This window comes from Pollachius pollachius (genome assembly GCF_949987615.1).
Source record: "Pollachius pollachius genome assembly, chromosome: 19".
In the NCBI taxonomy this organism is placed as follows: domain Eukaryota; kingdom Metazoa; phylum Chordata; class Actinopteri; order Gadiformes; family Gadidae; genus Pollachius; species Pollachius pollachius.
The window spans coordinates 5,808,289-5,827,547 of NC_136952.1; the positions used below are offsets into that span (position 1 = coordinate 5,808,289).

The following is a 19,259-nucleotide window of genomic DNA, read 5'->3' on the forward strand; positions in this document are numbered from 1 at the left end:
CCAGGCCACATTCTGCAGGAGAAACGTTAAACTCATTTATAGTGAAAGGCATCCAACCAGCATTTACATTGAATAAAGGGTTTATTACTGTTATTACAAAACATGCTTAAAAAACATACAAAAGTCCAAGACGGATATAAAATTCAAGTTTCAAAGCAAGAGGTCCTCTGGGTGCTATGGTGTCTCTCAATATCTCCTTTGCCTAGGAGAGAAGATGGTGTCTGGGTTGCTGTCTCTCTCCCGCTCCTTCTCCCTCTCCTTCTGACTGTTGGGGGACAGCGGCTCCTCTACACGCTTGTCACTCTTAAACAGGTCCCGCCCCGTCCGCAGGATCTGCTCCTCCATTCGCCGGTGGCGCTTCATGTCGGACAGAACCTTGTCCAGACGCGCCTCACGCTTCACAGAAGAGCGGGCTGAGGACCCTGGGGGGAAACGGACCCGGGGTCAGAGGATGGAGAGGGGTCACTTTAGGTGTTAGGGTACAGGGGGTTGAGTTAGCGATGGTTACAGTCAAGTTTAGGATAGAGTTAGAGAGGGTTAAGTTTAGTATAAGGTTAGAGATTGCTGGTTAGGCTAAAGGGGCTTAAGTTTAGTATAAGGTTAGAGATTGTTAGTTAGGCTAAAAGGGGCTTAAGTTTAGTATAAGGTTAGAGATTGTTAGTTAGGCTAAAGGGGCTTAAGTTTAGTATAAGGTTAGAGATGGTTAGGCTTAGGTTTTGGGTTAGTGGGGGTAAAGTTTAGGATCAGGTTATAATTAGGTAAGAGATATTGATAGTTTTAAGGTTAAAGACGGTTAGGTTAATATTAAGTTACGAGTTTGTTTACTTAAAGTACAAGGTTAGAGATGGTTATGTTTATTAAGTTAGAGATGGTTAGGTTCAGTTAAGGTAGAGAAGTTTATGTTTATGCATAAGGATAGAGATGTTTATGTTTAGGTTGGATATGGCCCGGTTCGAGACGGTTAAGTTAGCAGGTTACCTGGCGTTCTGCGTCGGTTGATGAAGGAGCTTTTCGGAGTGGCTTGCGTCTTCTCCTCGTCAAAGTCAAACTCCGTCGGAGACACAACCCTGGCGGGAGAAGGGTCACGGTTAGAACCAGTCGACAAGCAGCAGAATGAGTGCCCTGATCTCCTGTCCGTTAGGGTTAGGGTTATAACTCACTTGCTCTCTCCACCCGCCCGCTCGCTCTCGGCGTCGTCGTCCTCGTCGTCGTCCCTCTCGGGAGAGGGGGTGCGCTCCGGCGTGGGTGGCCGGCGAGGGAGGGGCTCGAAGCTCAGCTCCAGTGCCTCCCCCTTCGCCAGGATCTCGTACAGACGCTTGATCTCGGCAGGCGGGGGCATCCACGTGCGAGGCTGCTCTAACTCCTCGTCACTGTACGGGACCTCCCACTCTTCCTCCTCCTCCTCCTCATCCTCCGCCTCCCCAGTCTTCTCGCCTCCATCCGACCCCAGGAGGGAGTCTCCTCGCTGGGACTCCTGCCCCTCTCCTCCGCCCTCCTCCCCTCCTGGAACAACACCAACAAGCACACGTTGGAACAACAGCTCAGCGTAAAAGAGATGTGCAAAAGCCCTGCCACGGACCAATTAAGTATTATCTTAACACATAGACTTTTAGTTGACGTATTAGGTTAGGGTATCAGGTTAGAGGGGCTTTATGTTTAGAAGTAAGTACAGGAAAACTTGACCTGTATAGTAAGTAGGCAGGAGGATAGCTTGCGGTTGGTAAGGTGTTCGACTCACAGTCGATAGGTGTTTGGTTTGCAATCTAAGGTACCCTGGAGCATGATGCCCGAGCCCCTAACTGCTCCTTTAATGGCATGGGTCTGTATTCACTGTAAATATCTTTGGATGAAAAAAAGCAACCTGGGCGTCCGCCAAATAGTCATAGTAATTGCACCCTATTTGATACACAAAAAAGGTGCATCACAGAAACATCACTACAACGGACAAAAGTGATCGTTTATCGAACGACCAAACGCACCATTGTTTGTCTTCTCATCCGGTGAAGTGGTTTCTTCAACAGATGCTTCTACCATCTTGACGTCATTACTACCAAGGTCCCCGCTTTTCTCCTCCTTCTCTTCTGCGGTCTTGTCGCCAACCGCCAGCGCCTCGATGCCCTCGCGCAGCGAGGGCTCCATCGCCTCGGCTTGCATCCCGTCAGCAGCCGCAATTTATCCTATCAGCCCCGCAGAATGGTAGTTAGTTACACGTTGGTGACACAAATGAATGACTTGGGGGTTCCGACCGCATACGACTCTACTGGAGAAGGGGTTGGGGTGTTACAACTATGGCTATAGTTAACTTTATTCATAGTGTTTATATCTCCTTAGTTCGTTGTTAACATCATGGCCGAAAAGGATAACTTTAAAGTGTTTAACCTATATTTTTTTTAGGACTAATAAAGAGTTAGTGCCTAATTTCTAAGGTTAATGATTATTATGGCTGGAGAATGTGAACGTCTAATTTACCTATTGCAGACCAGTTAAGTCGCAGATATCCCGATAGACGATATTTCCAAAGAATAAAAGCATCAGTTCACCTCATGGGGATAAATCCTGGATATTATAATGACAACTAAGACGGTTAAACTAGAAAAAGCGTTCGGGTCCTATGCCTACGGACAGGTAAACATAGCGCCATTTTGAACCGAACCTACTGACTTTGAGCGACCGCGCAGTGCCACTAACAGCCGCTAATGTGGATGCGCCTAAACCACAACACTTGGGCTAGTCTGTGTGTCATATAGATCTGCTACAAGAGCAGCACTCAAATAGACACGGGCGGAGAAGCATTCTGTTTTTTCACCACGGCTATACATCTCATTAATTGTCAATTTGATTAAATGAAAAATGCATTATACGTTCAAACGTTTTTAATCATGTCGAAATATGAATATATATATGTGAATACTAGTCGCGATTATGACGTGTTAATAAAATGCGACGCGTTGCGCGGGAGGGATTCAGCGGCTCCTGATTGGTCAGTTCGGCTTTCCGGTTTGCATTCAAAATTGTTTGGAGAGGTTTTGAATCGCCATTGTTGCGTTCAAAACATTTTAGTATTGAAACCGACCGGGAACGCTGAGTTTATTGAACAAACATTATCGAACGTGAACGTAGCCAAGGTAATACTGGAACATCTATAGTAAAAAATGATGCTTGACTCTATTAATGAACTGCGGTGTTATCTTATCGTAGGCGTTGCCTACCGTTACTCGCTACGAGGTTTGGTAGAAGTTAAGATTGATAGATCGATGTAGTTACTGGCTTAAAGTATTAAAACGTGGCTTATCATTGGCTTGTTTATGGAGAACGATAAAGACGGCTATTGCTGAACGAATAGCACGACTTAAACCCGATCTCTAGTCGACTCGTATGATATTTAGCAGCGTCCATCTTTTTTGTTTGCAGCCAAGATATGGCGCAACGTGTCCCTGCAGCGGACACTGGGGCCAAGAAGACGTCCCGTGTGCGGGTGGCCGTTCGCCTACGGCCCTACATGGAGAAGGAGGACGAAAAGGCCGAAGGTCCATGTGTCCGCGGGCTGGACTCCCAGAACCTGGAGATAATCAACTGGAGGAACGCCACGGAGACAGTCAAATACCAGTGAGTCTTCAGAAGTCCTCGCTGTGTATTCCGTATCATTGTATGTTTTGTGTTCCGACCACTTGTAATTCACTTTGGAGAGGCTGTCTGCTAAATCGAAACTTTGTGTTTTATTCAGTTTTGACGCCTTCCACGATGAGAAGACGACCGAGCAAGGTGTGTTCCTCGCCTCCGTGAAGCCCATTCTACCACACATTCTGACTGGACAGAACGCCAGCGTGTTGGCCTACGGGCCCACAGGAGCAGGTAGGACATTTAACAGTATTGGTTGCCCAAAGGTTCCCTGTTTTACCACCCGATGTGACGCAGAGTAGCCTCTATATGATTAGTCATTATACAAGGTGTGTTTTTCACCCCGATATGTGATGGATGGATCAACTCCGTGATGCTTGCAATCCCCAAATAGTGCTCACCGCTCATTGAGTTAGAGCTCACCCATTTTTTTTGAAGTCTGAAAGGGCTTGCTTAATCTTTGTCGGCATCACAATGTTAACGATTATAATATTTGCCGTTGCATTACTGCCCGTGCGAATCATCTAACATCAAAACGGCAAGGCAAATGTATAGCTGTATGTGCTGTGGTGCTGGTGTTATTAAAGACAGCTCAATATAAGTTTAGTTTGTAAGTCGTTTTTCTTCAATTGGAACGATATTCACGCTATAAAGAGCCCGGTATGTGTCCAGTGTGCAATGATGTATACCTGCGGAGACCGGGTTTTCAAGATAAGCGTTCAGGCAGAGGCACAGCTCTATAGAGTGATTGTTGGGTCAATATTTCTGCCCAAGAGGCAAATTACAAAGTTCCCTGCCCAAAACAATAGCATTACTATAATGCCATTAAACCATAGACCACACACGTTTCAGAATGTTTACTGTGGAGGTAGGTATCCCACTATTGCCAACGGTGAAACAGGTCAATGAACACAGATTTATATAATGCAGGTTAAACTGACCCTCAATTTGTATTCATAATTGGAAACTATTGTGGACTTTGCATCTCTGTATAGAGGGAAAAAATTAAAAGCACCCTCAAATCGACTACCTGCTAGGTTTAAATTTGGACACAATCAATTCAATTCAAGTTTTTACTGGGTAGTCATTAATGACTAATCAGCATCCTACCTGGTGGTAAAGTAAGGGCCCTTTTTAATCACTCATTTACTCAGCAGCAATCAAGGTCTGACTCTTGTTTTTGTCCACAGGTAAGACGCACACCATGCTGGGCAGCCGTGAGCAACCCGGGGTGATCCCCCGTGCTGTGAAGGAGGTCTTCAAGCTTGTCCGCACCCAGGAAGAGGGGCAGGACGGCTGGGGCTGCAGTTTGGCCATGTCCTACCTGGAGATCTACAACGAGAAGGTAGAGCTGTGGTCTTAGAACTGCAACTAGATGGTGGTATTGTGTTCCGCTTGCAACGGCATATTAAACATGTTGTGGTCTCTGTTCAGGATTTTGTAGCTGGTGATGAAATCAACTTTGGCTCTCTGCAATAATTAATTAATGGCTGCTGCAAGGCCTGCTAGGAGCTTAGATTCAAATGAATTGGGAACTAACTAGCATCTGCCTCAGGACAGTAGTTGATGGTCTCCTGCAGATGGTCATCTTGACGTCTCTCTTTTCCCTCCTCAGGTTCTGGACCTGCTGTCCCCGAGCACCCAGGACCTGTCCATCAGGGAAGACAAGGACCGCAACATCCTGATCCCGGGGCTGACCCAGACCCCGCTCGCCTCCTTCTCAGACTTTGACCGCCACTTCGTCCCCGCCAGTCTGAACCGGACCACCGCCTCCACAAAGCTGAATCAGCGCTCCAGTCGCAGCCATGCCATTCTGCTCATCAAGGTGCGCTCTCCTGTACTTCTAGGCTCTAACCCGTAGAGGACCATCATATACAGGCTCTTCTGGGCTCTCATATGTAGAGGACCATAATATACAGGCTCTTCTGTGCTCTGACCCGAAGAGAATTATCATATATATGCAATCTGTCAGTTGCTAGTTTGTTTGTGTGTAGCTAGCGTGTTGGGTTCTGTGAAGGCATTTTAAACAGGTTTTGGTCTCTGTTCAGTAGACCAGGATTTGGTAGCTGTGCCGAAATCAACTCTTTCTCTGTATCACTCACTGGCTGCTGCAAGGCCTGCTGGGATATCAGAGATAGAAATAACATAATTTAATTTGACAGAAATTTCAGTATAAATATAGTAATGGTCTCTATACAACAGGCCTCTATTTAACCACCAGGTGATGTTGATTACCCATAACAAGCTTTCAAAATTGTCAGTGTCAATACATCTGTCATCAGATATATGATGGCAAGATCGGCCTACCCAGTCATTTGGACCAACTGATCGTTATACAGCATGCTATTAGGTTTATATTTAGAAATGACTAATCGCCTTGTCACCAGGTGGTAAAATAGGGGTCCTTCAAGACCACAGAACCCCAGTAGACATGAACTCGGCCACCACGGTCGGCCTCCTCCTATGCTCTTCATCGGGGTCCTTGGTGCGGTAGTAGCTCAGGAGGTAGAGCGGGTTGGCTGGTAACCGCAAGGTTGCTATTTTGATCCCCGGCTCCTCATACCTGAGAGTCAAGGTGTCCCTAAAGGGCTGATTATGGTCCCAGGTTCACGCAATGCACCGACCACGCAGACGCTTCGACGCAGTCGTGAACCTTTATGGTTCTGCGTCGGGTTGTAGTAAGCGGACAAATCACAGCCCTTGTTGCTGTGTCGCCTCGATGGAAGCTTGCAATTTTTGGGAGGAGCACGTCAACTCCTTGCGGTGGACGCAAGGAGGGTCCACAAGGAGGTAGGGGGTCCGTAACCCCCTTGCGTTGCGTGAACGTAGGACCATAATCAGCCCTTAAAGGACAATTCCGGTGTAAAATGGATTTGGGATATGTTTTGTATGTTAACGAGCTGGAACGTTTGTTTTGGAGCACAAAAAACGCATATAGACGCATTCTTCAGTTGGCTGTTTTTAGCCGATTCTATCAAAACGCTATAAACCTGGAACGATAGGGGCATGTGTTATGGTAAAAACTAAATCACTATTTTAATCCACTTAAAAGGCTAAAGTAGCCCGACATTTCTTTGGTAGTATAATAAGGGTCTCATCATATACAACGAGGCATTGATAACTTTGTAAGTGTACAGATTGTTTATTAAAAATAACATTTTATACACACAATACCATCAGTAGATCACCCGTCGATGCCATCTTGTTTTTAAGACTTGATAGGTAGATTTGCGAACACAGAGCTTGTGTGTTGCTGATGGATGTCACAATCTGTGTTCGTCAATCTACCTATCTATCTTAAAAACAAGATGGCGTTGACGGGTGATTTTTGTGCTCCAAAACGAACGTTCCAACCGGTATCATACAAAACGTATCCCAAATCCATTTTACACCGGAATTGTCCTTTAACTGCCCCCGACGAGCTGGTTGTCGCCTTGCACTGTTGACTCCGCTGTCGGTGTGTGAATGTGTGCATGGATGGGGGAATGTTTGGCAATGTTGAAAGGCGCTTTCGAATAAAGCCATCTATAAATGCAGTCCATCTGACTTTTGTCAACCATCCTCCTGGCGGTCAGGTGGTGCGGACGCAGCGCGCCCCGCCCCACCGTCAGCAGACGGGAAAGCTGTACCTGGTGGACCTGGCCGGCTCTGAGGACAACCGGCGCACGGGGAACCAGGGCCTCCGGCTGAAGGAGAGCGGCGCCATCAACCTGTCCCTCTTCACCCTCAGCAAGGTGGTGGACTCCCTGAACGGCGGCGCGGGCGGCCGCGTGCCGTACCGCGACAGCAAGCTGACGCGCCTGCTGCAGGACTCGCTCGGAGGCTCCTCCCACTCCGTCATGATCACCAACATTGCCCCGGAGTACAGCTACTACTTCGATACGTTCAGCGCGCTGAACTTCGCCGCCAAGTCCAAACTCATTGTCAACAAGCCCTTCGTCCGCGAGACGCTCACGGTCCCCGTCCCACAGGGTGAGGCGATAACTTGTCGCTGGCTGGATTCATATCCGCCCACGTTGCTACTCATTGCTGGTCATGTTTATAGCTGCCAAGGTTGCTACTCATTGCTGGTCATGTTTATAGCTGCCAAGGTTGCTACTCATTGCTGGTCGTGTTTATAGCTGCCAAGGTTGCTGGTCATGTTTATAGCTACAAATGTTGATATTCCTAGGTAACCCGATTAATCCAAGTCACATTTATAGGCTCTAACGTAGCCACTTTAGGCTAGTCTGATTTATATCAGACCATGTTGTTGCTCATACCTAGCGAGGGTTACAGCAGCCTACTGCTTGCAGCTAGTATACTTTATGTAGTGGTCGGCCCTGACTCCCTCAGAATACTCTTGACCCGCTCTTCTTTCTCCCCCAGTCAAACGACTCCGGGAGGAGCCTGAGGCGGACCAGCTGAGGAAGAAACACAAAGACGACCGCAAACCAATCACAGCCTCTCCTCCGGCCCCGCACCCCAGGTCTGACGCCCATCTCAGTCTACTCTAGATGCCCTAAACCCTACCTTCTTCTCAATGACATGTGTACCTGTATTAACTGTAAGTTAGTTTCAGTGTGTATAAGTCAGTGTGTATATATTATGCGTTTACTGTTTGTGTGTGAAGGCATTTTAAACAGGGTGTGGTCTGTGTTCAGTAGAACAGGATTTGTCAGCTGTGCCGAAATCAACTCTCTCTGCAGCACTCACTGCCTGCTTCAAGGCCTGCCGGTAGAATAGAGACAGAAACAGAGACAGCTGTGTTTAGATGCACAGGTGGCTTATCCTGTTTTGTATTGCTCTGCTTAACAGACCAGATAAAGCTCCTACGGGTTGCCATGGTTTCCATAGCAACATGTTCCTTGCATGCCACGTCCACTTGTTTAAAAAGAGTTTAAGCGATATCTGCTGATGGCTAGTTTTTAGTTAAACAGGGAAATGTTTTGTTCTAGCTGCTTGTATGTTGACACTCATCTGCTTTTCTTTATGTCACACGCTCTCCCATCTCCTCCTCCTACGCTTTCACTTCTTTACATCCTTCTTTCCACCGTGTCCCTCCTTCTTACCTCTGTCTGTAAGTCCAGCGGTACATCAGCACCCTCTGTGCTGGACAGACTGGTAGTGCTCGAGAAGCTGATGATGGGCTGTCAGGAGAAGGACAATCAGACCATGCAGCAGTCACGCAAAGAGATCGAGGTACACTGACTCACACGGCGGCCTGCTGTGATTCGTTGACTCCATTGATGACTGACACTGAATATGTGTCAACGTTAATATTTGTAGTCAACACGTTATTTTTCTCTTAGAATACTTTTTCTGAAAAAAAGTTTAATTCAATTTTTTCATTAATATCTTTATTCAATATCTCTACGTAATTTGGGCGCTCATGTCAGTCACTTTATTCTGTCATTGGTCTGCTCTTAGTGATTTCAAAATATATTTTGACTGCAATAGACGGCTGCTAAAAAGGTTGCTTGTAAAGGTTTCTCCATTCCCTAAACACAAAATGAACACAAAAATCGATCATCTGTTTAACATCTGAAGGATATGAAATGTGTAGTTTACATTGCACGATTCATCAATAGATTAATTATTAGTGGTAGCCATAATCTGAAGGCATCTTAAACAGGTTGTGGTCTCTGTTCAGTAGACCAGGATTTGGTAGCTGTGCCGAAATCAACTCTTTCTCTATAACACACTCACTGGCTGCTGCAAGGCCTGCTGGGAGATTAGAGACAGAAACATGTGTTCCTCCTCTGCTGGGGTGTGAGAACAGTTTCTCACCCCAAGACTGAGAATCATGTCAGCATGTATCAGTTCGTTATTAATATCTCACAAGAAACTCTTATGTAACAAACTTACAGCCAAGCTGGCAGATGGATTAAAGTCTGTCCTTTTACTGTCCACTCTTTCTGTTATTCTTTTTTTCCTTTTTGTGTCTCCCTCCCTTCTGCCTTTCTGTCTATTTCAATGTCCCTCTCCCCCTGCCCTCTATATCTGTCTACCTCTCTTTCCCCTTCTCTGTGTTTCTACTTCTCTCTCCAGGCGTTGAAGGAGAGGCAAAAGGAGTTTGTTCGCCTCAACTGCCCGTCTGGCGGCGGTTTGTCTTGGGATTCCTCATCGTCCAATCAAGACTCTATGTTCAGGAACAACCTGCCCCCTTTGCAGCTGAAGCCCGCCTCCGGCAACACTGCCAAGCCCAAGAAACAGCAGGCGATGGTTCTACCTCTACAGGGTCAGTCTGGCGCTGCACTCTATTTACATATTCATTTTGTAATTTATTGGGGTCGGCTTAGCTCAGGAGGTACTAAAAATCGAAAGTTTGTTAGTTTGAGCAAAGGCTCCTCATGAGGGGTCCCTAAATAAAAAAAAAATCAGCAGACGATTGTATTCAAAGACTTGAGGTGCATCTACTTGAGATGCGTCCGCTTTGAGCGCAGTGGGCGTCTAGCGTGTAACTAGGGCAGGCGATGTGTTCTCCAGTGAGCCAAAATCAAAACCACCCACTGCTTAAATTACTCTTTTCGACTGTGCTGCAAATCGGTCAGTCAGCGAGTTACGTCGGGTCAAAGTTTAAGTAAGGTCCACATCGTGGAGATCCCTCCAGGGCAACATACGCTTGGTTCAGCCCATGTCTTCTCCCCACTAAACACCGGTTTTCCTGTCGGAAACTCGAGTAGCTTTCGGGAGGTGTCTTAACACGTCGTAACAGTTGAGATCAGAATATACCATCGTTGTTGGGGCAGAAAAAGCTTTTGTGCTTCTAAACCATAGTTTAAAATAGGGGTCAGAACTTTTAAGGCCAGTCATGTTGACTGGGCGTTATTGCAGAACCATTGTCATATGAAACCAGCGAAACGGCACCACCCGTGGTTGGACCGAGTATTGCGGTACTCTGCGATGGTTTGTAATGGTGACTTTGCTCAGAGTTGGGAGAAGCTGCTGTGGTGGTCATCCACCTGTCAGCCACCTCTAGAGGGACGTGCAAGTTGAGGCATGGGCTGTCCTGCATACCCTCTAGAAGGGCTGAGCCAGTAGATTCTCTATCGACCATGAAGGCCTGGATCGGGTGACCCTGAGGCTGGGTTTCTTTTTACTCGACCTCAGCATCCCTCTGTCAGGCTGTAGGACATCCACACAAACCCCCCACCCCGATGGAGCCCAAAGCCTGGGCCGTCCCTGCTCTCTGATTGGCCCCCTCGATGGGCGGGGGGGCGGGGGTTTATTTAAGTGGAATGAAGTGACCTTTTAAATCCAGACCCGTAACCTTGCTTTTGTTTTGGAGATGGATGTGTATTGTGACCCACTGCCTCGGGATCTCGGCCTTAAAGCCGTGCATCAGCATTCTGTTCCCTGTATCTACATCACTCCTCTTCATGCCCAGGCACCATTACCCTGTGTCCTATACCACCGCAACCACCAGCCTTTGTCCTACACCACCGCAGCCCTGTATCCCACACCGCCATCCTGTATGATCTATTAAAAATATTGTCTTTTTTGTTACCTAACTTGATGATTCCCTCCTCTTCTGCATCTATTCCTCCTCCCCTCCCTCCATCTCTCTCAAATCCTTCTCCTCCCTCCTTCCTCTCCACCACTCCTCCAGTGACCCAGCTGCAGCCTCTCAAGCAGGTGCTGGTGGTGAAGAAGACGTCTGTCTGCATGAAGAAGAAGAAGAAGAAGACTCAGCAGCAGTCGGACCAGGATGAGGTCAGTAAAGGAGGAGGTGGTTCCAGCGACCCAGTCAGCCTCTCCTGGCTCACAGCCTGGTCCCAGACCGCTGAGCTCAGTCTGGATGGGCAGCCGGCAAACCCGCTTTGAATACCGTAATCAGTAACTGCGTTTAAACGACCCGCTGATTCAGCGTGGGGATGAAATGGGCCCCGGTGCGCTCACATATGACCTACTGCCGCCTCGGTCTGGTACCACAGAACCAGACTTTTTGGGGCATGGGACCCCACAAGTGGGTGGGACCCGAAGCAGCTGCTTCCAAAAATCTTTTGACCACACGGTGAGCTTAGTAGCGCGCCCAGGGATTCAGCTCATTAAGCATTAGTGTTTTATCTACCTTCCACTAAACATTTTGAACTTCTTAAATTGTCTTAATTAAAAGTGCGTCGTCAGGGGTCGACCCGGTGGCCCCCCCGGTAGTGCGCGTACCCTATAGGCTCTGCCCTGATCGCAGCCACCCGGGTTGGAATCCCGCCCGTGGTCCTTTGCCCCATGTCCTCCCCTCTGTCTCCCATGCCTTCCTCTCTATCTCGCTCTATAATAAAGGATGAAAATGCATAAATAATTTTTAAAAGTGCATCGTCAGATTTCTTTTAACGCAAGGTTTGGAAAAACTGCGGTGAACGGGACAGGATGCGGTCGTCCGTATTAAAGGTTGTTTGGGTTCCAGGAGCCGGAGGGGAAGGAGAACGTGACTCCTTCGAGCTGGGAGGCCCACCTGGACTGCTCCCTGGTGGAGCAGTGCAAGCAGAAGATCCTGACGCTCCTCAACAATGGCTCCCACAAAGACCTGAAGGGCCTGCAGCTCATCGGAGACAAGAAGGCCAAGCTCATCCTCGGCTGGAGAGAGATCTACGGCGGCTTCACCAAGGTACGCACCGCTCCCCGGGTCACCTGTTGTCAGGTGACCTGTTATACCACCAGCTATGAGTGTGATTGGCTGTTACAAGCTGTTTTGAAAATCTGCCTCTTCTGACATCACAAGTGGGCGTGTCCGCCTAGATGTGTGCTGGATAGATCAGTCTACCAGCCTGCCCATTGGACTGTAGCAAACGTTGCTCATCTTTTCGTCATGTCATCTTGTAACGGCTAATTACACTCACAACTGGTGGCATATGTCCCCTTAAAACATCCCTCACCTGGTGGGTCTTTCTGGGGTTTAAATACGTTGTGTGTCCACAGTTGGAGGACCTGATCCAGATAGAAGGCATCACGGAGAAGAGGTTTTCCTCCTTCATGAAGGTGAACTGCTTACGCTGTAGTGATGATTGTACTTCCAAACTGTTTATTGTTTGTGATGCGATTCACAGCATCACGGGAAGCTAACTGGTCCTTCCTCTCGTTGCAGGCAAACCTCCTGAGTTCCTTTGGACTATGACCTCTTCGGCGTCTGAAATTAAATGTTTTTGTACAGTTTAGTAATGTATACATTATATCTTGCACCTCTTTTGGTTTTAAAGGTATTTTTTGAAATGTTTGTTTTAATTTGTATTCCTATGATATGTTTATACTGTGATGCTTGGTGTTGGATAATGGAGACGTTTATCTTTAATAAACCCTGCTTGTATTCACATTAACTTGTACTTATTAGAAGGTAAATGGTCTGTTTTTAAAACCGCGTGGATGACCGGGTTACATGAGGTTAATTAACCAGCCTGGAGGACTAGGTTATAAGAGGTTAATTAATCTGTCTGTCTGACCAGATTGTAAGAGGTTAAATGAACCTGTTCGGAGGACCATGTTGTAAGAGGTGAAATTAACCAGTATGGCGGACCAGGTTGAGGAGGTTAAATTAACCAGTATGGCGGACCAGGTTGAGGAGGTTAAATTAACCAGTCTTGAAGACCATGTTGTAAGAGGTGACTAAACCAATCCGGCCAGGTTATAAGAGGGTTAATAACAACGGCTAGATAACCAGGTTATAAGAGGTTAATAAACCAGTCTGTTTGACCATGGGTTATATTAAAGGTTATTAACCCAGTCTGTTGGACAAGGTGACTTAGGGTAATTAAACAAGTCGGTCTGACCATGGGTTATATTTTAGGTTATTTCAGTCTGTCTGACCAGGTTACTCAGGGTAATTAAACCAGTCGGTCTCACCATGGGTTATTTAAGGCTATAAACCGGTCTGTCTGACCAGGTTACTTAGGGTAGTTAAACCAGTCTTGGTGACCATGGGTTATTATTGAAGGTTATTAAACCAGTCTGACCAGGTTAGCATTTAAGGTTATTAAACCCTTCTGGATGAGGGAGTATCAGGGGTCCTATCCCAGCTGGCCTCATTGCCGAACCATTCCAATAGAAGGCGGGGACCACCGTGACTCGCTGGCTTTGCACCAACACCCTCCACCTGGTGAATAACAGCCGGACGCTCGGGTCGCTTTCACTGGATTCATCCGTCGTTCTCTCAACCGCGCACCGAGCCTCGAGGCGCGCATCACGTCTGACTTCCACACACAGATTCCTCCGGATCTGGAGACGACAGGGGACACTTTGTAGTGGACATGCAGAGTGGTTCTTTGGGACGTTGACGGTTTCCCGTGTTTTTTTTCCTGGGATGACTACGGTGCCGGAGGAGGAGACGGGCATGTTTTGAGTGGAGCAAGACGCACCGCATTTAGAAGGTCAGTTTCACCGTTCTTTTGTTCCGTTGGTGAGAAAGAAAACCTCCACGCCGCACATCCTTGGAAATATCAAAGCAGTAGGTGTGGGGAAAAACACCATTGCCGTCGGTTTTTTTGTTTGTCATTTCCAGTCGACATCTCGCATCATTATAATTCATGTCGCCTTTATTCACCGAATCAGACCCCCCCCCTCCACACACACACACACACACACACACACACACACACACACACACACACACACATTCCCTGTTATGGTTGCTGTTTGACTTCTCCCATTGGGTCCATTATGATGTAGCCTACAGCAGATCGTGTGTCGTGGGTTCTGCTGGGGCATAGCGCGCCTCGTTATGTGCACACCTGCACGGCTATTTACCCACCAGCCGCGCTCCTATTGTTGGGATCCTGGGACGCCTGCTCGGCCCTTTGTTTGGGAGAAACCATCCTAGTTTTATTATTCCCACTCAGTTCGCCCTTGAGGCATTCTGGGTCCTGATCACCTTAGAGCAGGCCCGTAGGCAAGGGAATTAAGGGTCTTGGGGGGGCTTTTTAATCGTGGACGACTACAGGCACGTCCCTCACCCTACCTCTGTCGTTGCCTAGGCGAACCGGGCACTGCTCGTTACCAACTGCTGCGTGGCCGCTTTCAGTGGGGGAACGCATCACAGAGGCGCCCGGAACACGAGCATCGTCCCCGCGGGGTCGTCACAGTATGTCCGTCGACACCAGCCCCCCAGCCCCGCCGCCACCGAGCGCATGGCCGGGCGAGGAGGAGCAGTCGGCGTTAGACGCGCGCGGCTGTCTGGCGGCGGGAGCGATGGTGGCGGTGCCCTGCGACGCGACCGACACGGAGGAGTCGCTCGCGGAGGAAGATGCCAAACCCGAGCCCCCCCGCAGTGCGTCCGCCGGAGAGCTGGTCATAGTCATCAACGACAAGCTGGAGAACCGTATGTACTCCGTGTGTGTGTGTGTGTGTGTGTGTGTGTGTGTGAGAGAGAGAGAGAGAGAGAGAGAGAGAGAGAGAGAGAGAGAGAGAGAGAGAGAGACTGTGTGTGCGAGAGTGTGTGTGAGAGAGATAGAGCATGTTTGTGTGAGTGAAACCAAACGTTTGTATGCAAGAGACAATGTGTGTGTGCTTGTGTGTGAGAGAGAAAGAGATAGAGCATTTGTGAGTGAAATAAAAATATGTGTGTGAGAGGGTGTGTGTGTGAGTGTGAGAGAGAGAGAGAAAAAGCATGTGTGTTTGTGTGTGTTTGATAGAGGGCGTTTTATGTATGTGAGAGCGATCACGTGTGTGTATGTGTGAGAGAGAGAGAGCGAGAGAGAGAAAGTGTGTGTGTGTGTGTGTGTTTAGAGAGGGCGTTTGTTTGTGTATGTGAGAAAGATCACGTGTGTGTGTGTGTGTGTGAGTGTGTGTATGTGAGAGAGATCACGTGAGTGTGTGCATGTGAGAGAGAGTATGTGTGTGTGTCGTTAAGAAGTTGAGCATTTCACTGTGTTTGTCGTGTCGCTACACGCTGTTCACCACGGTGATCACAGAAGATGCGGAGACAGCCCATCTGCTGCGTTCACTGACAGCAAATCATCTCTGTAGAAGGCTGCATGTCTTGACCTTGCTTTTATGCTTTTCTTCAAACTGAGGAAAGCATTGTATATTTGTATACATACATACATACAAAAATGGCGAGAGTCTAGAGTGTGAATGCTTTAAAGTTATAATCCAGTAGTTGCGGTAGCGTATTATTGGTAAAATCTGTACACAGGGCACTGTTCTGAGCTTGGGGGCATTTGGCCTGGTCAGCATTAACGATCAGTTATAATCAGTGCGTAGACAGCTGGGTCAAATACGGACTGATGCTGTGGTTCACATGATTCATCCCGCATGATGAGGTGCTAAAGACGTTTGAGTTGAGGTGTTAGAGATGTTTAAATTGAGGTGTTAGATTACAAATGGTTGAGTTTAGGTGTTAGAGATGTTTAAGTTTAGGAGTTAGATTGTAGATGGGTATGTTTAGGTGTAAGAGATGTTTATGTTTAGGTACAAGGCTAGAGATGGTTAAGATAAGGTATTAGATAAGAGATGGTTACGTTTATTAGGTAAGAGTTGGTTACGTTTAGGAGTTGGATTACGGATGGTTCAGTTTAGGTGTTAGATTACAGATGGTTATGTTTCGGTGTTAGATTACAGATGTTATGTTTCGGTGTTAGATTACAGATGTTATGTTTCGGTGTTAGAGTTGGTTACGTTTAGGAGTTGGATTACAGATGTTATGTTTAGGTGTTAGATTACAGATGTTATGTTTCGGTGTTAGAGTTGGTTAGGTTTAGGTGTTAGATTACAGATGTAATGTTTCGGTGTTAGAGTTGGTTAGGTTTAGGTGTTAGATTACAGATGTTATGTTTCGGTGTTAGAGTTGGTTTAGGTATTAGGTTGGAGATGATTAGGTTAAAGATGGGTTAGTTTAGGTAAGTAAGAGATTGTTAAGTCAACGTATTATTTGAGAGATGGTTAAGGTATTAGGTTAAAGAAGGCTTAGTTTAGGTATTATGTTAGGGATGGTTAAGTTTAGGTGTTAATTTAGAAATTATTAAGTTTGGTAGGTAAGAGATGGATACGTTTGTTGGGTAGGACATGGTTACGTTTATAAGGTAAGAGATGGGTAGGTAAGGTGTTTGGTAAGAGATGGTTAAGTTAATAAGGTTATGGTTGTGTTTAGGTGTTAGATGAGTTATGCGAAAAAAGGTCTCAGGTGGTAGGGGTCAGGCTCCGCCCCCCTCTCAGGCCCCTCCCTGCTCCTCCGTGTGTCCCAGGTGAGGCGGGGTCTCCGGTGGTCTCCTCGCCCCCCCGCCGGCAGCACTCCATCTCCTACTCCCACCACCCCCACCACGCCAAGACCCGCAAGGGCAGCCGGGCCGGCTCCATTGGGTACACCGCCTTCTCCCCGCGGCCCTCGATCTCCCGCCACTCCAGCATCGCCGTGGCCCCGCCCATCGACAGGTCAAAGGTCAAGGACTACATGCTGCTCAGCGTGCTGGCCTGCTTCTGCCCCGTCTGGCCCATCAACATCGTGGGCTTCGTCTACTCCATCATGGTGGGTCTGGGGCTGATGATGTCACTTCCTGTCGGCGCACGGACTGGGGTTCCCGCCGTGGCGATCGGGATGGTGTGTGTGTGTGTGTGTGTGTGTGTGTGTGTGTGTGTGTGTGTGTGGAGCCAGTCTAACCCTTTGTGTGTGTGTGTTTAGAGCCAGTCTAACCCTGTGTGTGTGTGTGTGTGTGTGTGTGCGGAGCCAGTCTAACCCTGTGTGTGTGTGTGTGTGTGTGTGTGTGCGGAGCCAGTCTAACCCTGTGTGTGTATTTGTGTTTGCGTAGAGCCAGTCTAACCATGTGTGTGTGTGTTTGTGTGGAGCCAGTCTAACCCCATGTGTGTGTGTGTGTGTGTGTGTGTGTATGTGTGTGTGTTCCAGTCCCGGAACAGCCTGGAGCAGGGTAACCTTGACGGAGCGGTGCGTCTGGGCCGCGTGGCCAAGCTGCTGTCGGTGGTCTCGCTGGTGGGCGGGACCCTCATCATCATCGCCTGCATCGTCAACCTGGCCAGTGAGTGGTGGATTCAGTCTCAACACGTCTTCTGATTGGTTGAGCTTTTGGATTGGCTTAAGAAGTTTCTTAAAGGGGGCATCCCAGAAGCATGTTGTCCGCATTAGTCCTTTAGACCCAAGATTAGCGGAAAATAGGGTCTAGATGGAAAAATCCAGGAGTTTTCCATTAAGTAAGCTTGTTAAAGGCGACATATAATACTACCAGGTGCAAGTGTGTTTAGCCGTTACAAGCGTTTTTTGAAAATGTGTAGCTTCTGACATCACAGGTGGGCGTGTCCACCTAGATGTATGACGGACAGATGAGCAACGTTTGCTACAGTCCACTGGGTAGGCTGGTAGACAGATCTATCAAGCACACATCTAGGTTGACACGCCCACCTGATATGTCAGAAGCTGCACATTTTCAAAACGGCTTGTAATGGCTAATCACACTCACACCTGGTGGTCCCCTTTAAAGGTGACACATGATACCACAGGGTGTGAGTGTGATGAGCCGTTACAAGCGGTTTTGAAAATCGGCCTCTTCTAAATGATTCTCAAAACGGCTTCTCGTGGCAATTCACACTCACACCTGCTGGTATAATATGTCACCCTTAACACCGCTGCTGGGACTCCTTAGCTTCAATGCCGATTGATGTAGCCTTTGTCCCGTGGCACCTCCTCATTGTAATGTAATACGTTAAAATATTCTGCATCGAATGCCAACTTCTAATGTCACAGTTCCTCGGCTACTGTACGGTTTAAAACAGAAAACCCCAAAGCATTCTGTTGATCGCTTTCCTTCTCTTTTCTCCAGTCAATGTGAAAACCTGAAGGTGGTTCCCCCCACACCCAGACCTGACCCCCCCACCCGCTCTGCACCTCGCTCTACCCTTAAACCCTCCACCACCCCAACCACCCACAGCCAGGCCCAGTGCCTGACTTCCCCCGGCCCCCTCGAGGAGACCTGGTGCTGGGGTGTGGCTGGAGAGGGAGACTCCCTGGAGGGGTTACGAGAGACAGGAAGTGATCTCAGAACAGGATGTTGACCACAGAACCCCTCCCTCCCCCCCCCTGATACATCACCAAGTAAAACACACACACTGGCACTCACACACACAGGAACAAACACACCATGTGACTTTTGGAGCTGGGTTGGGTGGTCCGGACCCGTCACACCTTTGATGTCCTTCTGTTCGTATCACTGCGCCTGAGTCTCCTGCTAGACGGAGAATCAGCAGAACCTTGAGAGCACCTCCGCCTCCGGGGCACCGTCACAGAGGCAGAGGCAGAGCCAACAACAAGACACCATTTTCACTTTAGTCTCTGGGGGTTTGAGAGGGAGAGGCCATCCATCCATTTTGTTCTTAGGGCGGGGGGGTGGACGTAGGGAAAAAAGGCTTATGACAGATGGAAGAGCAAGGGAGGATTTAAAACTGTCCTCACATCACAGAGACCAAATGTGCCAAGACCGACTTTTTATTGTCAAGTTTTGGCTCGGGCTCAGAGAAAGTGCTGAAGCGGTCAGAGTGTCCAGAGAAATGTAAATAGAGAGATGTTTCACTGGGAGAATGGTATTAGAAACCCCCTCTACAAGCAGTCACCACGGGCTACGATCATATGAGTCTGCCATACTGCTTGTGTAGCTGTTGATATAACGTTTGGTACAATATGATTGGAAACCCAAATGGGTTTTAAACCTTAGAACTCATTTGGGTTAAAC

General features: G+C 47.9%; 3 protein-coding genes across 3 annotated transcripts; 2 read left to right on the forward strand and 1 right to left on the reverse strand.

Annotated features, from left to right (window-relative positions):
• Nucleotides 1-100: 100 nt before the first annotated feature.
• Nucleotides 101-2,642, reverse strand: pagr1 (PAXIP1 associated glutamate-rich protein 1). The gene is made up of 5 exons (XM_079756409.1): nt 2,470-2,642; nt 1,980-2,177; nt 1,161-1,503; nt 979-1,067; nt 101-422 (listed from the first exon to the last, which is right to left on the reverse strand). Exons 2-5 carry the CDS (start codon nt 2,152-2,154, stop codon nt 187-189), a joined length of 843 nt encoding a protein of 280 aa, XP_079612535.1. The 5' UTR covers nt 2,155-2,177; nt 2,470-2,642; the 3' UTR covers nt 101-186.
• Nucleotides 2,643-2,998: 356 nt separating this feature from the next.
• kif22 (kinesin family member 22) lies at nt 2,999-12,905 on the forward strand. Its single transcript, XM_079757530.1, has 13 exons — nt 2,999-3,125; nt 3,412-3,606; nt 3,725-3,852; nt 4,809-4,963; nt 5,234-5,443; nt 7,194-7,590; nt 7,987-8,086; nt 8,688-8,799; nt 9,649-9,838; nt 11,210-11,313; nt 12,005-12,205; nt 12,517-12,576; nt 12,683-12,905. The coding sequence occupies exons 2-13, from the start codon at nt 3,419-3,421 to the stop codon at nt 12,710-12,712; spliced, it is 1,875 nt and encodes a 624-aa protein (XP_079613656.1). The 5' UTR covers nt 2,999-3,125; nt 3,412-3,418; the 3' UTR covers nt 12,713-12,905.
• A 902-nt stretch (nt 12,906-13,807) lies between these two features.
• prrt2 (proline-rich transmembrane protein 2) lies at nt 13,808-18,491 on the forward strand. Its single transcript, XM_079756591.1, has 5 exons — nt 13,808-13,958; nt 14,562-14,905; nt 16,770-17,050; nt 17,426-17,555; nt 18,354-18,491. The coding sequence occupies exons 2-5, from the start codon at nt 14,671-14,673 to the stop codon at nt 18,368-18,370; spliced, it is 663 nt and encodes a 220-aa protein (XP_079612717.1). The 5' UTR covers nt 13,808-13,958; nt 14,562-14,670; the 3' UTR covers nt 18,371-18,491.
• The last annotated feature ends 768 nt before the right edge of the window (nt 18,492-19,259 follow it).

Coding starts and splice junctions, on each gene's coding strand:
- pagr1 (XM_079756409.1), bottom strand. CDS start 2,154: ATGCAAGCCGAGGCGATGGAGCCCTCGCTGCGCGAGGGCATCGAGGCG. Junction 1,504..1,979: donor GGATGAGAAGACAAACAATG/GTGCGTTTGGTC, acceptor GTGTTGTTCCAG/GAGGGGAGGAGGGCGGAGGA. Junction 423..978: donor CAACCGACGCAGAACGCCAG/GTAACCTGCTAA, acceptor GTTTCCCCCCAG/GGTCCTCAGCCCGCTCTTCT.
- kif22 (XM_079757530.1), top strand. CDS start 3,419: ATGGCGCAACGTGTCCCTGCAGCGGACACTGGGGCCAAGAAGACGTCC. Junction 3,853..4,808: donor CTACGGGCCCACAGGAGCAG/GTAGGACATTTA, acceptor TTTTGTCCACAG/GTAAGACGCACACCATGCTG. Junction 9,839..11,209: donor GATGGTTCTACCTCTACAGG/GTCAGTCTGGCG, acceptor CCACTCCTCCAG/TGACCCAGCTGCAGCCTCTC.
- prrt2 (XM_079756591.1), top strand. CDS start 14,671: ATGTCCGTCGACACCAGCCCCCCAGCCCCGCCGCCACCGAGCGCATGG. Junction 14,906..16,769: donor CAACGACAAGCTGGAGAACC/GTATGTACTCCG, acceptor CGTGTGTCCCAG/GTGAGGCGGGGTCTCCGGTG. Junction 17,051..17,425: donor GCTTCGTCTACTCCATCATG/GTGGGTCTGGGG, acceptor TGTGTGTTCCAG/TCCCGGAACAGCCTGGAGCA.